The 13,203-nt window shown below is 42.5% G+C and overlaps 2 protein-coding genes across 8 annotated transcripts in view; one reads left to right on the top strand and one right to left on the bottom strand.

The window, feature by feature from the left end:
• Positions 1-452: 452 nt before the first annotated feature.
• Positions 453-13,157, bottom strand: OXSM (3-oxoacyl-ACP synthase, mitochondrial). 4 transcript variants are annotated; one of them, XM_043595549.1, is made up of 3 exons: positions 12,883-13,157; positions 4,112-5,223; positions 453-1,455 (listed from the first exon to the last, which is right to left on the bottom strand). In XM_043595549.1, the coding sequence occupies exons 2-3, from the start codon at positions 5,089-5,091 to the stop codon at positions 1,053-1,055; spliced, it is 1,383 nt and encodes a 460-aa protein (XP_043451484.1). In that variant the 5' UTR covers positions 5,092-5,223; positions 12,883-13,157; the 3' UTR covers positions 453-1,052. The 4 variants fall into 4 exon arrangements, with proteins under 4 accessions (XP_043451484.1, XP_043451487.1, XP_043451483.1 ...); XM_043595552.1 differs by lacking the exon at positions 12,883-13,157 and adding an exon at positions 12,390-12,544; XM_043595548.1 differs by lacking the exon at positions 12,883-13,157 and adding an exon at positions 5,803-6,369.
• NGLY1 (N-glycanase 1) overlaps positions 12,645-13,203 on the top strand; it is a 63,330-nt gene continuing 62,771 nt past the window's right edge. The window contains exon 1 of one of the 4 annotated variants that reach the window (XM_043595543.1): positions 12,645-12,903. In XM_043595543.1, the coding sequence (XP_043451478.1) occupies positions 12,773-12,903 (131 nt within the window). In that variant the 5' untranslated portion in view covers positions 12,645-12,772. The remainder of the gene's footprint in view (positions 12,904-13,203) is intronic. The other 3 variants (XM_043595544.1, XM_043595547.1, XM_043595545.1) reach the window with 3 other exon arrangements.

Raw genomic sequence — 13,203 nt, 5'->3', positions numbered from 1 at the left:
GCGCAGTCGGTTAAGCGTCCGACTTCAGCCAGGTCACGATCTCGCGGTCCGTGAGTTCGAGCCCCGCGTCGGGCTCTGGGCTGATGGCTCAGAGCCTGGAGCCTGTTTCCGATTCTGTGTCTCCCTCTCTCTCTGCCCCTCCCCCGTTCATGCTGTCTCTCTCTGTCCCAAAAATAAATTAAAAAAAAAACTTTAAAAAAAAAAAAAAAGAAAAGAGAGGGGGGGACACCTGGGTGGCTTAGTTGGTTGGACGACCGACTTCGGCTCAGAGCATGATCTATGGTTCATGAGTTTGAGCCCTGCGTTGGGCTCTGTGCTGACAGCTCAGAGCCTGGAGCCTGCTTCGGGTTCTGTGTCTCCCTCTCTCTTCCCCTTCCCTGCTCACACTCTGTGTCTCTCTGTCTCTCAATAATAAAGGTTAAAAAAAAACAAAGGTAGAAGGGGTAAACAGCTCATCGTTGGATGACTGCTTTATTCAAAGAATGTTGCTCAATGATGCAAACTCCCAGTTATATGCACATTCCTTCTCCTTATGTTGTATGCGAATGGTAAGCCTGGGGTGGTACAGTGCAACAACCTTGCCTAGCACAGAGCAGCTACTCACCAAATGTTTGTGGAAGGGACAAGAGCAGGTGAAATATCAAAGAGTTGTTTGACCAAGAGTACGAGGAAAATATAGATCAGTGGGACAATTTTGCCACCCAGAAAACACCTGGCAAGGTCTAGAGACATTTTTGGTTGTCACAACTAGAGAAGAGGGTGCTACTGGAATCTTGTGGGTCAAGACAAGGATGCTGCAAAGCATCCGATAATATATAGGACACCTCCCCTTCCCCTAACAAAGAATTATCCTGCCCAAGATATCAGTAGTGGCAGGGGTGACAGATAAAGGTTATCTGGGCATTAATATATATATCTATATAGATATATAGAGATAAATATTGATACATTTCTATAGACATTTTATTTCTTAAGATAGTTTATAACATTTTTAAAAATCAATGTTTAATTACAAATGATTTGCCCCTAAAAAAGAAAAAAAAAAATTTGCCCTACATGGCAGCAATACAAAGTGTTGCGTTAGTACCACCAAAACCAAAGGAATTGGTGAGTCCAATACGTCTTTTCTCAACTTTCCATTCTTGTGCCTTTAGTGGAACATAATTGAGATCAAATTCTGGTTCTGTACAATCCAGGTTTAAAGTAGGTGGTAGTTTTTGATAATAACAAGCCAGAGCAGTAAAAGCTGCCTCAACTGCCCCTGCAGCTCCCAACAGATGTCCCGTGGCTCCCTTAGTTGAAGAAACCGCAAGGGCACGGGTATGGTCTTTGAAAAGATGTTTGATAGCTTTGTTTTCAGCAGCATCTCCCAATGGTGTGGAAGTAGCATGTGCATTGACATAGGATATCTCTTCAGGTTGTACACTTGCATCTTTTACAGCTGCAGCCATACATCTAATAAAATAGGGAAAAAATGATCAGAACTAAGTCTAATTTTAACACACGAGTCATTATATGGCCTATGAGAAAGAAATACACATATATACAGGATAAAAAGAATCTTTTGCTCTAATAACAAAACCCCAACTTGGATTACCATATGCATTAGCATGCCACCTGCCTAGTACCCTGGACTAATTCAACACCATGAGATAAATACACAAGCCTATGGGTTTTAAAACCTCTAATAAAATATATTTCCATTTATTTGGATTGATATCTTTCCCTGGGAGAAAAACCCCATTGACTCAGCCTAGAATAGTTTTTCTTCTAGCAATCTATCTTTCTTTCTTTCTTTCTTTCTTTCTTTCCTTCTTTCTTTCTTTTTCTTTCTTTCTTTCTTTCTTTCTTTCTTTCTTTCTTTCTTTCTTTCTTTCTTTCTTTCTTTCTTTTTAATTTTTTGTTTATTCTTTAAGAGGAACAGCAAGCAGGAGCAGGAGACGGGGAGAGAGAAGGGGACAGATGAACCAGAGCAGGCTGTGCGCTGACAGCACAGAGCCCGATGCGGGGCTCATACTCGCCAACTGTGAGATCATGACCTGAGCCAAAGGCAGATGCCCAACCACCCAACTTACTGAGCCACCCTAGGAATCTTTCATCAGTGGGATGTGTGTTTGTGTGTGTAGTGATTCCAAATAGGGAGAAAAATTTTATAACCATGTTTTAATTTTCTTCTCATATTTAAATGTAAAACTTGGCATATTTCCCAATAATCTAAAAATGTCTGTACCAATACTTTGGTGCTTCAGATAACCTTTCAAGGGGCACCTGGGGGGCTCAGCCGGTTGAGCGTCCGACTCGATTTCAGCTCGGGTCATTATCTCACAGGCCTGCGTCAGGCTCTAGTTGGGATTCTCTCTCTCTCTCACTCTCTGCCCCTACCCCGCTCACACTCTCTCTCTCAAAATAAATAAACATTTTTAACAAATAACCTTTCAAAAGTCTATTTAGGCTATAAGAATTCTAAGTAAGTGAGCAAGTATAAAGCCAAGCCAAAACAAACAAACAAATACGAAAATAAAACTTTTCTCTCGAAGAACCTTTGAAAATCTCAGGAATGTCAACACCCTCTTTTTTAGATCCTGATCTCTGGGTTGCATATATTTCCTTAAGGGGCAGCTTAGAGTGTAATTTGAACTTTCACCTAAATACAACTATTTCTGCATCTAGCTGGCTACTATGTTTGACATTTCTAGCACTAGCAACTACTTACTGAAACTCAAAAGGATAATTCAGTGGGTCAGTAAACTATGGCTCTAGCCAGATACCTGCTTTTACAAATACAGTTGACCCTTAAATAATATGGGTGGGTCCACTTGCGGATTTTTTAAGTAACTATTCTGTAAATATTTTCTCTTCTTTATGATTTTCTTAATAACATTTTCTTGTCTCTAGCTTACCATGTGAGAATACAGTACATAATATGTATATAAAATATGTGCTCATTGACTGTTTATGTTACCAGTAAGGCTTTTTTGTCAACAGTAGGCTATTAAGTTTTGGAGGAGCCAAAAGTTATACATTAAATTTTTGACTGCATGGGGGTCAGTGACCGCTTGTTTAAGGGTCAACTCCAGTTTCACTAGATCACACCCATTCATTTATGTATTGTCTATGGCTGCTTTCACAAGAGAAGACAGAATTGAGTAATTGTGACAGAGACCCTATGGTCCACAAAGCTGAAAATACTCTTTGTCCCTTTACAGAAAAGGTTTGCCAACCCCTGGTCAATTTGACTGGTTAAAACATAATATGATCGGGGCGCCTGAGTGGGTCAGTCGGTTAAGCGTCCAACTTCAGCTCAGGTCATGATCTCGCAGTTTGTGAGTTTGGGCCCCATATCGGGCTCTGTGCTGACAGCTCAGAGCCTGGAGCCTGCTTTGGATTCTGTGTCTCCCTTCCTCTCTCTCTCTCTCTCTCTCTGCCCCTTCCCTGCTCACGCTCTGTCAAAAATAAACATAAAAAAAAATTATGATCTAAGCAGGCTAACCTATTAGCTAACACATTAACGGATTTTTTTTTAACTTAATTATCTCTTATGCAATATCAACTTGTTTTTCAAAGTGTGGTCCTCAGACCAGCAGCATCAGCATCAGCATCATGGGAGATTGTTAGAAATGCAGAATCTCAACCACCACCCTAGACCTAGAATCAGAATCTGCATTTTAATATCCCTGGATAGTTACAAGTTAGGAAGTCCTGATTTAGTAATAGTAGAACCCTGTTGAAATGGTGCGGAGACCAGACACAACTAGAAGAAAGGTTTGACTTTACTGTCTGAGTCTGATGAAGGGCCAAAGAGGAGGACTGTGGGAGGGAGCACTCTGACAGTTGTTAAGCACAATTGAAAGTATGAAAAGTTGGCAAAGACACACATGGCCTTTCTCAAAACTTTACTGGCCTTAACTAAAATCCAATTTTTATTAAGGATGGTTAAAAGCTTTCAAATATTTCAAACGTGTTGAAGCAAAGAATTCAAAACCTTTTTAAAACGGAAAAACACCAAAGATACTGTGTACCAGAGGCAGATACTACAATTTCCCCTAATTTGAGATTCCAATTAAGATGCCTTATGTGAAGAAATATTTTAAATAAAACAGCAAGTCTTTACCTTAAGGCGCCTTCTCCTTCGGGATCAGGTGCAGTTATGTGACCGGCATCACCTGAGAGGCCATAGCCCAAAACTTCTGCATAGATCCGGGCCCCTCGTTGAACAGCATGATCGTGTTCCTCCAGTACCATCACAGCTGCACCTTCTCCCATTACAAAACCATCTCTCTTGGGGTGAAACGGCCGACAGGCCAGCTTAGGATCAGAGTTTGTGCTCAGAGCACGGGCTCTGGAAAACCCAGCAAGAGATAAAGGGCTAATGCAAGAATCTGCACCTCCAGCCACCATCACATCAGCATCACCATGGGCTATAAATCTAAAAGAGTCTCCCACGGCATGAGCTCCTGTGGTACAGGCTGTAGACACTGCATGATTGGGGCCCTTGAGTTTATATCGAATGCTGACCTGCCCTGCTGCCATATTGACCAGAATCTTCGGGACAAAGAATGGGCTGACTTTACTGTAACCTTTTGTCTGAAACATCAAAGCAGTTTCAGAAACAACTTCAAGAGGAACCATTCCCATGCCAATTGCAACGCCAGTAGCCACTCGATCGGCTTCTGATTGAGGATGCCAGTCAGAATCTTTCATGGCTAACTCTGCAGCCCCAATGGCCATAATGGTGGGAGAAGACATGGACTTGATATCTGACCTGGATACAAAGTTTTGTTCGTTGAACTGACCGTCAGCACAACCTCTTGGCACTAAAGCAGCAACACTGCAAGGGATACTCTTATATTCTTCACCGACCAGTGAAACAATTCCACTCTCTCCCCGGATAAGACGATCCCATACCAGCTGCGTTCCAACACCAAGAGGAGTCACTAAACCAATGCCTGTAATGACAACCCGCCTATGAATTCTGGATGTTGGCACAGTTCCAAAAAACCTCCTTTTATTTCCTATTAATTGCTGGCATAATCTTGAATATAGATGAGGGCTTGTAATTTTTAAGAAATTTTGCAAGCAATTTGACAACATGGTTGAGATTCAGATGATCAAAAACACATTCCTGTACATCACAACACGCCCAGGAGGTAACCACTGTTGTTTAAATAGCTTATAGGCCTAGGAAACAATAGCAGAAACGTTCTTTCAGGTGCTGGGTGTGAGCTGTTAATGAACACAGAGAAAATAACGTTAACATCATTTTAATTTATACTTATTAAACGAACCATTTGGAGTTCCCTTTTTTGATTGTAAGTACCTTCACATTCCAAGATGAAGAGGTGAAATGATGACTCAATTCACCAAAATAGAATTACACTAGGTAAATTACAAAGGCATTCCCAGCCCTTTAGGGGCTGCATAAAGGAAGGAGCCTTTTTCAGGATTATCGAGGCCTTATTCTAAGTATTTCTGGCATCAGTGGCACAAAAAAAACCACTTCAAGGCCTATTCTCTGAGGTACGGGTAAGTGAACTTTACTGATTTCAAAACGTGGAGATAATTAGGGTTTTTAATCAGGAGACGGGAAGTGAGGGGCGTGGCCAACTCCTCCCTCCCCTCCCTCGCCCCCTCTCCCCCTCTCCCCCCACGCCCTGCCTCTCAAGCACCACCACACACACTAAGAAAGCATGGCTAGAGGAAGAGAAGTCAGGCGAAGATCATCAGACTCCCCTTTCCCGACCCAACCCCCACCCGATCTGCCGGCGGAGAGGCGGAAGGAGAACGCTAGCACGCCGCTGATACCTTCACCAGGCGTCGCGCCGGCCGCGCAGCCGCCCTCTGCATTCGCACGTCCGCTCATGCGCGCGCCCACGCACGCGCTACGTGTGGGGGGTGGGGGCTGCCGGTTGCTCTTTCTCTGTCACCTTGACGGAGGTCAGACCGTGGGAGGTGGCGGCGCTCTACTTGCTAGGGAGGAACCTCCCCTCCCTCGACTTCCCGGACTGTAAGCTAGCCAAGAACGCGCACAGAACGCGATGAAGTAGCCCTTTTGCCCATCAAAAAAAGGACTTTTGTTTTGTCGGTAAAGATGATGTCCAGATAGTTCCATCCTGTGGAAGAAGGGACACCGCCATATTCTACTGAAATCTTTGTAAAGAATCAACTAAACTACAGGAGCCTCAAAGTTGTTACTGTTCCTCCTAAGGTTGTTTATAATAGTAAAGTAGAACTAACCAAAATGCCCAACATCAGGAAATGGGTTATTTTGCAGTACATCTAAAAGCTATGCAGCCATTTAAGATAATTTTGTAAGTTAATACTATATAGAAAGATGTTAAAAGTATGTTAGATGACAGGTTACAAGATGGCATATATCCACTTAAATTTGTGTGTGTGTGTGTATGTGTGTGTGTATATATATATATATATATACACACACAAAATAATTATATTTTATGTAATGAGTCACCTGAGGGGCTCAGTCAATTGAGGATCTGACTTTGGCTCAGGTCATGATCTCCTGATTTGTGAGTTCAAGCCCATCAGGTTTGCTACTGTCAGCACAGAGCCTGCTTCAGGTGGTCTGTCCCCCCTCTCCCTGCTCTTGCCCTGCTTGCGCTCTCTAAAAAATGAAAACATTACCTGTTGGGATGAGCACTGGGTGTTGTATGGAAACCAATTTGACAATAAATTTCATATTATAAATAAAAAAGAAAACATTTTGGGGTGCCTGGGTGGTTCAGTTGGTTGAGTGAACGACTTCGGCTCAGGTCATGATCTCACAGTTCGTGAGTTCGAGCCCTGCATCAGGTTCTGTGCTGACAGCTCAGAGCCTGGAGCCTGCTTCAGATTCTGTGTCTCCCTCCGTCTCTGCCCCATCCCCACTCATGCTCTGTCTCTGTCTTAAATAAAACATTAAAAAAATTTTTTTTAAGAAAACATTTTAAAAATGTATATATGTGGGGTGTGTGTGTGTGTGTGTGTATGTGTGTGTGTGTGTGTATGCATTGGGGCAGGGCTCAAAATGCCACATGGATGTCCAACGAACAGAGACAAGAAGGGGCGCCTGGCAGTGAGTTGGTGGAGCATGCGATTCTTGATCTTGGGATGGGGAGTTTGAGCCCCGTGTTGGGGTTAAGTAGAGATTACTCAAAAATATATATACAAAATAAAAATATTTTTTTAATTTAATGGAGACAAGAATAGAGATTATAGACATTTATTTCTAAGTGTCTAAAAAATATAATAACTTCATTTACTCAGAGCTAGCTGTGAATCTATGAAAATAGAAAATGAAATTGTAAAAAGCAAGAAATCAGCAAGATACTTATTTAGATGACCATCTGTTGTTCACATGCTGTCCCAGGTGTGAGGTTTATGTCCTTTTTTATTTTTTTGAGTTTATTTATTTATTTTGGGAGAGAGCATGCTCAAGCAGGGAAGGGGCAGAGAAAGGGAGACAGAATACCCAACTCAAAGCTCAGTCTCATGACTCTGAGATCACCACCTGAGCCAATATCAAGAGTCAGATATTGGAGCACCTGGGTGGATCAGTCCGTTAAGCGTCTGACTTTGGCTCAGGTCATGATCTCACAGTTGTTGTGGGTTCGAGCCCTGTGTCAGGCTCCGTGCTCACAGCTCAGAGCCTGGAGACTGCCTCCGATTCTGTGTCTCCCTCTTTCTCTGCCACTCCCCTGCTTGTGCTCTGTCTCTCAAAAATAAATAAACATTAAAAAAAAAAAAAAGCCAGATGCTTAACCAATTGAGCCACCCAGGCGCCTCCTTTTTTTCTTCTTTAGATAAAAGGTTGAACATACAATCTGCATTTGAACCTCCCAGCCATATTTGTTTCTTTCTGGACAGTGTCTCTCGAATGATTGTTTCTGAATGCTCTGCCTTCTTTCCCAGCTCTAGAGAAGAATTTTGGTCAAGTACTGGATTTAAATGAGCTTGGCAATGTACTTGGCCTAAAATAGTGTAGGAAAGCCCAATATGACCTTGAGTCATCCTTGATCCTAGGCCTATTCAGTTACTTCTTAGCATGACCTTCATTCATTAACTATACAGTTAATTTCAGAGGGATTAAACAAACACATGTGGTTATAAAATAACTAAAACTTGGTTAGTAGAAATATGCAAACTTGCTGTCCCTTTTCATTGCTTTATGATATGTTTAAATTACAGTGGGAAAAGACCTACAATATATTCTTTGAAGCCAAACTCCTATGAAACAGTTTTAATGTGCTGCTTGGTTTTTCTTTTGTAATATCACAAGATTATCTTGGATCTAGACAAATCAATTAAAATCCTATAGAAAAGTAAAACCACCAAAAAGTCATTTCATTTTTATTTCTACCTCTGATCTCCTTTCCTTTGGTTTGGAAAGAGGTAGGAATTCTTACGATATTCCAATAGCTGTACTAGGGTCTAGTACCATATTCCTTGCTGGTGATGCTGCTGCTGCTGATCTAACCACTGCTGTGAACTCATTAGGACTTCTGTGAAAGCAGGGCTCCTGCTCATCTGATTCACTGCTTCACAGTCCCTAGCACAGTGCCTGGGATTCAGTAGCCATTTCATAAATATTTGGTGACTGCCTGAATTATGAAATAAACCAATAAGCACATACCCTTCTATCGGTTAGTATACACACACTATTTTGTGTTTTTACCAAATGACTTCTTTTTCTTTTCACAGTAACTTTTGTCTCATCAGCTCGGGGGCTGTCTGTATGCAAGATATTATCATTAGTTTTGTCTTTCCTACTAGAATAAACGTCTCTTATGTCCTCCATCTCAGACTGCTTTGTACCCAACAGGTGCTCACTAAATAGTTGTTGGATAATCACTTAATGCAATCATACCATAATAAGTCACTACACCAATTCTTGAAAGGCTTCAACCCCTCTCTGTGCTATAGTCTTTATTGAGGTCAATGTTTTCTTTTTTATGCCAAAACTGATCCTGGGGAAATTTAATGGGTTATTTCTTTGTTCTATTCTATTTAAGAATAGTGCCACCATGTGTCAACTTTAACAATGGTGTACTTAAAGCAGGAATACTGAAAAAAATTATTTGGAGAAAAAAAACAAAAGCCAAGTAAAAGAATAGAAAGTTCAATGCTGATTTAATACTGGAACACCCATTAGTTGTGTGAAGCAATGGTGAGCATAAAGAAATTAAGAGTAGCTTACTATCTTCAACTTTTCTAAAGGAGCTGAAAAATCAAAATATTTTCAACTTGACTTAGTGGAAGAAGCAGACAGGGAAAAGAATGAGTCAAAGTCCTTTATAATAAATTCTCTTTTTTTTTTAATAATAAATTCTCTTAACAGTTGCATAAATGGTGGTAACCAAGAGAGATTGTAGTTACTCAAGAACTTCAGCAGAAACATTGGTAAACAGTAATTTGGAAGGATTTAAATTTCAGGTGATCTAAGATAAACAATAACTTACTGAATTACCCTTGAAATGATGATTTCCATGATTTTCTAGACCCTGCATTATTATCACAGTATTAACTTTATGGCATTGGTTTTCACACTGTGTTTGTGTGTTCCCCACAAAGATGCCTGATGGCCATTATCTCCGTCAAAGGGCAGGCTCAATTGATGGCATTCTATCCTTCCTGCCACCCACACTCTCCTGCTTCAATTCTAGAGCATCTCCACTTTGGTGTTTTATATATACTGGTTTCCCTCCCAAGAATTTATTTGAAAACAAAAAGTGTTCTATTTCTTTTTTTTTTTTTAATTTTTTTTTTCAACGTTTTTTATTTATTTTTGGGACAGAGAGAAACAGAGCATGAGCGGGGGAGGGGCAGAGAGAGAGGGAGACACAGAATCAGAAACAGGCTCCAGGCTCCGAGCCATCAGCCCAGAGCCCGACGCGGGGCTCGAACTCACAGACCGCGAGATCGTGACCTGGCTGAAGTCGGACGCTTAACCGACTGCGCCACCCAGGCGCCCCTAAAAGTAAAATAAAGTACTACATAGTATGTAATAATCTTATGCTATTATAAGGATAAATAAATGTGAAAAAAAAAACACCTCAAATTAAGGTGACTATAGTTTGTGGTAGAGACAGCTAGTTATAACTCCAGGGCCCCCTCCCTGCACCTTTTATCCTTTAGAGTTGTGGGTACATGTCCAGCTAGGAACTAAGTTTCCCAGCCTTCCCTCTTTTATCTAGATGGGGCTTCCTTTTCTCAATTATATGGTAGAGAAAATGCTATACCAGTAAAACCTTAGATGGTGAGTAACTTGTTCTGCGAGTGTTGCACAAGATGAGGAAACATCTCTAACAAATTTTTACTTTATAAACGAGCAATGTCTTACAAGTATGCAATAGGAGTACTACATAACACTGAAAGTCACATGATTACAACTGAGCCAATCGTTCTGTCTCTCTCTGTGGGATTGTGGGTGATCGTCTCCCACACTCCGTCTCAAACCATGATGACCACCGATCAACTGATGGATCTGTATCGCAAGCAACAGCAAGAGGTTATGGAGGCGATCTTATCTGCAGAGGAGGAGGAGAAAAAGGCAGAGGAATCCCTTACTTCAAATGAGATTAGGGAGATGTGTAAAATGTAGGAAACTGCAAAATTCTGTAGGAAAGCACCACCCAAATAAGGCTGTAGCAGTGTGAGCGATAAATCTGTTTAATGACAATGCAATGTCACATTTCCGTGAAATCCTCATACGGAGGCAAAAGCAAGTATCATTGGAAAGATTTCTTGTTAAAGTTGCATGAAAAGAAAAAGATTCCGTTGAGCCAATAGATAGCATGATTTCATTAGTGACAGTGAAAGTTGTCCTACACAATAACCCTCCCATCTCTTGTCTCTGTCACCATGAAGCCATGAAGGTTTTCAAAGGTAAGTGCAGATTAATTTGTTTATTTTTCTTTATATTTTCTATTGTCTTTATTATTTTATATTACATTACAGACTATTTTTGGGTTGTGGAACAAATCATCTGAATTTCCATTATTTCATATGGGGAAATTTGCTTTGATATACAAGTGCTTTGGATTCCAAGCATGTTTCTGGAAAAAATTATGCTTGCAAACCAAGGTTTTAGTATCCTTTGGGGCCCATGTGGTTAAGAAGCAGGTATGTCTTCTTTTTTGCCCAAACACCAACTAAATACAGAAGTCTCTGAGGCTCTATGGCAGGAATAGCAAACTACAGGCCCAATCCAGCAGGCTGTTTTTGTAAACAGAGTTTCATGGGAACACAGGCATGCCCATTTATTTTAGAGTATTGTCTATAGAACTACAAGTACAAAGACAGAAGTAGAGTTGAAACAGGGATCCTAAGAGACCCTAAAGCCACAGAGCCTTAAGCATTTATAGTCTGGCCCTTTACAAAAAATGTTTGTTGACTGCTATTCTACAGGATGGAAGGAGCCTGAGAGTCCAAATTATTACACGGAGGAAAGCTGCCCATTGACTAAAGATACCTGCTTTACTAAACTGTTCCGTGAGCAAGAAAGAAATTTCTCTTGTGTTAAGTCACTGAAAATTTTAGTTACAGCAGCTAGGAACATACTATCAGTTAAACACACTAGTCCTGGAAGCTGGTCCAAAAACCTACATATTTATTTAAAACTTTCCCCATGTATCTGGCAGATGAATGGTAATTGAAGCAGACAGCATAACTCAAGGTCTTGCTCAGAAGTACTGAAAGAAAACTTCAAATGTAAAAAGCAAATAGAAGATAAAGCATCAAGAACATTTAAAGAAGCTACTTATGCAAATAATTTACCTTAAACACATAAGGTCAAGATAAATATTTGTTGAGGTTTGGAAATGTTTGTCTGCAAAGAAGGAAGCCGTTGGTAAAAGTACACTTTCAAGGCCATGGTGAGGCCAAGAACGGATTAAATAAGTTAGGACTATCTTCTAAAAGGAATAAATGAAATTAATCACATTATCTAACTTCAAAACAAACTCACAATACCTACCCACACTATATGAGATGACTATTTTTTATTGTCCCCCCCCCCCCCATTTTAGTCTATTCCTTTTTGTCGTTGTTGTATATATGTTTTATACTGGTAAATATACACGGTAAATTGAGCCCACAACTCACTATGTTGAACCTGTGGTTTAAAAACTTCTTTAGAGCAACATCATACTATTTGAGCTGGTACTTATGAAAAAGGATTTTCAATCACTCATCTAATTCTAAAAAGAATCTATATACCAGAAACCCAGCAGAGTTTATAGCCACCCATTAGGTTTGGAACATTTGTTCCTCCTTCCTTGAGGTCTTTCATTCACACGTATTTAGGAATGCCTGGCCGTCTACGAGGAGGAAGCGGTAAGATTGTTTTGTTTGGGGGTAAAAGGCGTGGTTAGACGTACGTGGGGGTTACCCACCTTCGTGGCTCAATCGAAACCCACTCTGGGACGCCGAAGGACCTGGGATTTTGCGACCCATCGGCCAGCACAGGCCAACACCCGCTTCCTGGGCCCTCCTCGCCGCCGAAGCCACCGTGCCAGGACGACCAAGCACCCCGCCCCTAGTTTCTGATTGGACCCCCAGGGCCTGGCAACGACGCCCCCGTCCCTCCAGGTCCAAACCCTCGACCTTCCCAGAACGCCCCCACCCAGCCGGGTTGAGGCCCCCGCCCCCCGCCCCCCACCTCCCGGCCCAGCGCCCCGCCCTTCCTGGCCAGCCGCAGAGGAGGCCGCGCGCTGTGGCGCCTGCTCAGTGCGGGACGCGGCGCGCGAGGGGCGGCGACGGCCGCGGGCGCTCAAGCATGGCGGCAGCCGCGTTGGGCAGCTCTTCGGGCTCTGCGTCCCCGGCTGTGGCCGAGCTGTGCCAGAACACGCCAGAGACCTTTCTGGAGGCCTCCAAGCTGTTGCTCACCTACGCAGACAACATCCTCAGGTGCGGGGCTGCGTGGTGGGACGGGGTGCCTGGGCGGGCGGTGAGGGGCACCTGCTTGGCGCAGGTTTGGGGGCGCCCCGCCAGGGCCCCGAAGGGCGGCGAGGCCAGGAAGGAGCGGGGCCTGAGCCTGGTTCCGACTCTGTGTCGGAGCCCGCTGGCCAAGGGCCTGGAGACTTGGCCAGGCCCCTCTGTCCAGAGAAGAGTAAGTTTCTTTTGCACTTGTGACTTGGCACCTGATGGCGGGGTGCTCCAGGGTGAACTGGAGGTGGTGGGGAAAGCGCAGGGCGGAGGGAGGTGAGA

Source organism: Prionailurus bengalensis, chromosome C2 (assembly GCF_016509475.1).
Source record: "Prionailurus bengalensis isolate Pbe53 chromosome C2, Fcat_Pben_1.1_paternal_pri, whole genome shotgun sequence".
NCBI lineage: Eukaryota > Metazoa > Chordata > Mammalia > Carnivora > Felidae > Prionailurus > Prionailurus bengalensis.
Note: the sequence above shows the minus strand (reverse complement) of the source record. Positions and strands in the feature narration are given on the sequence as shown.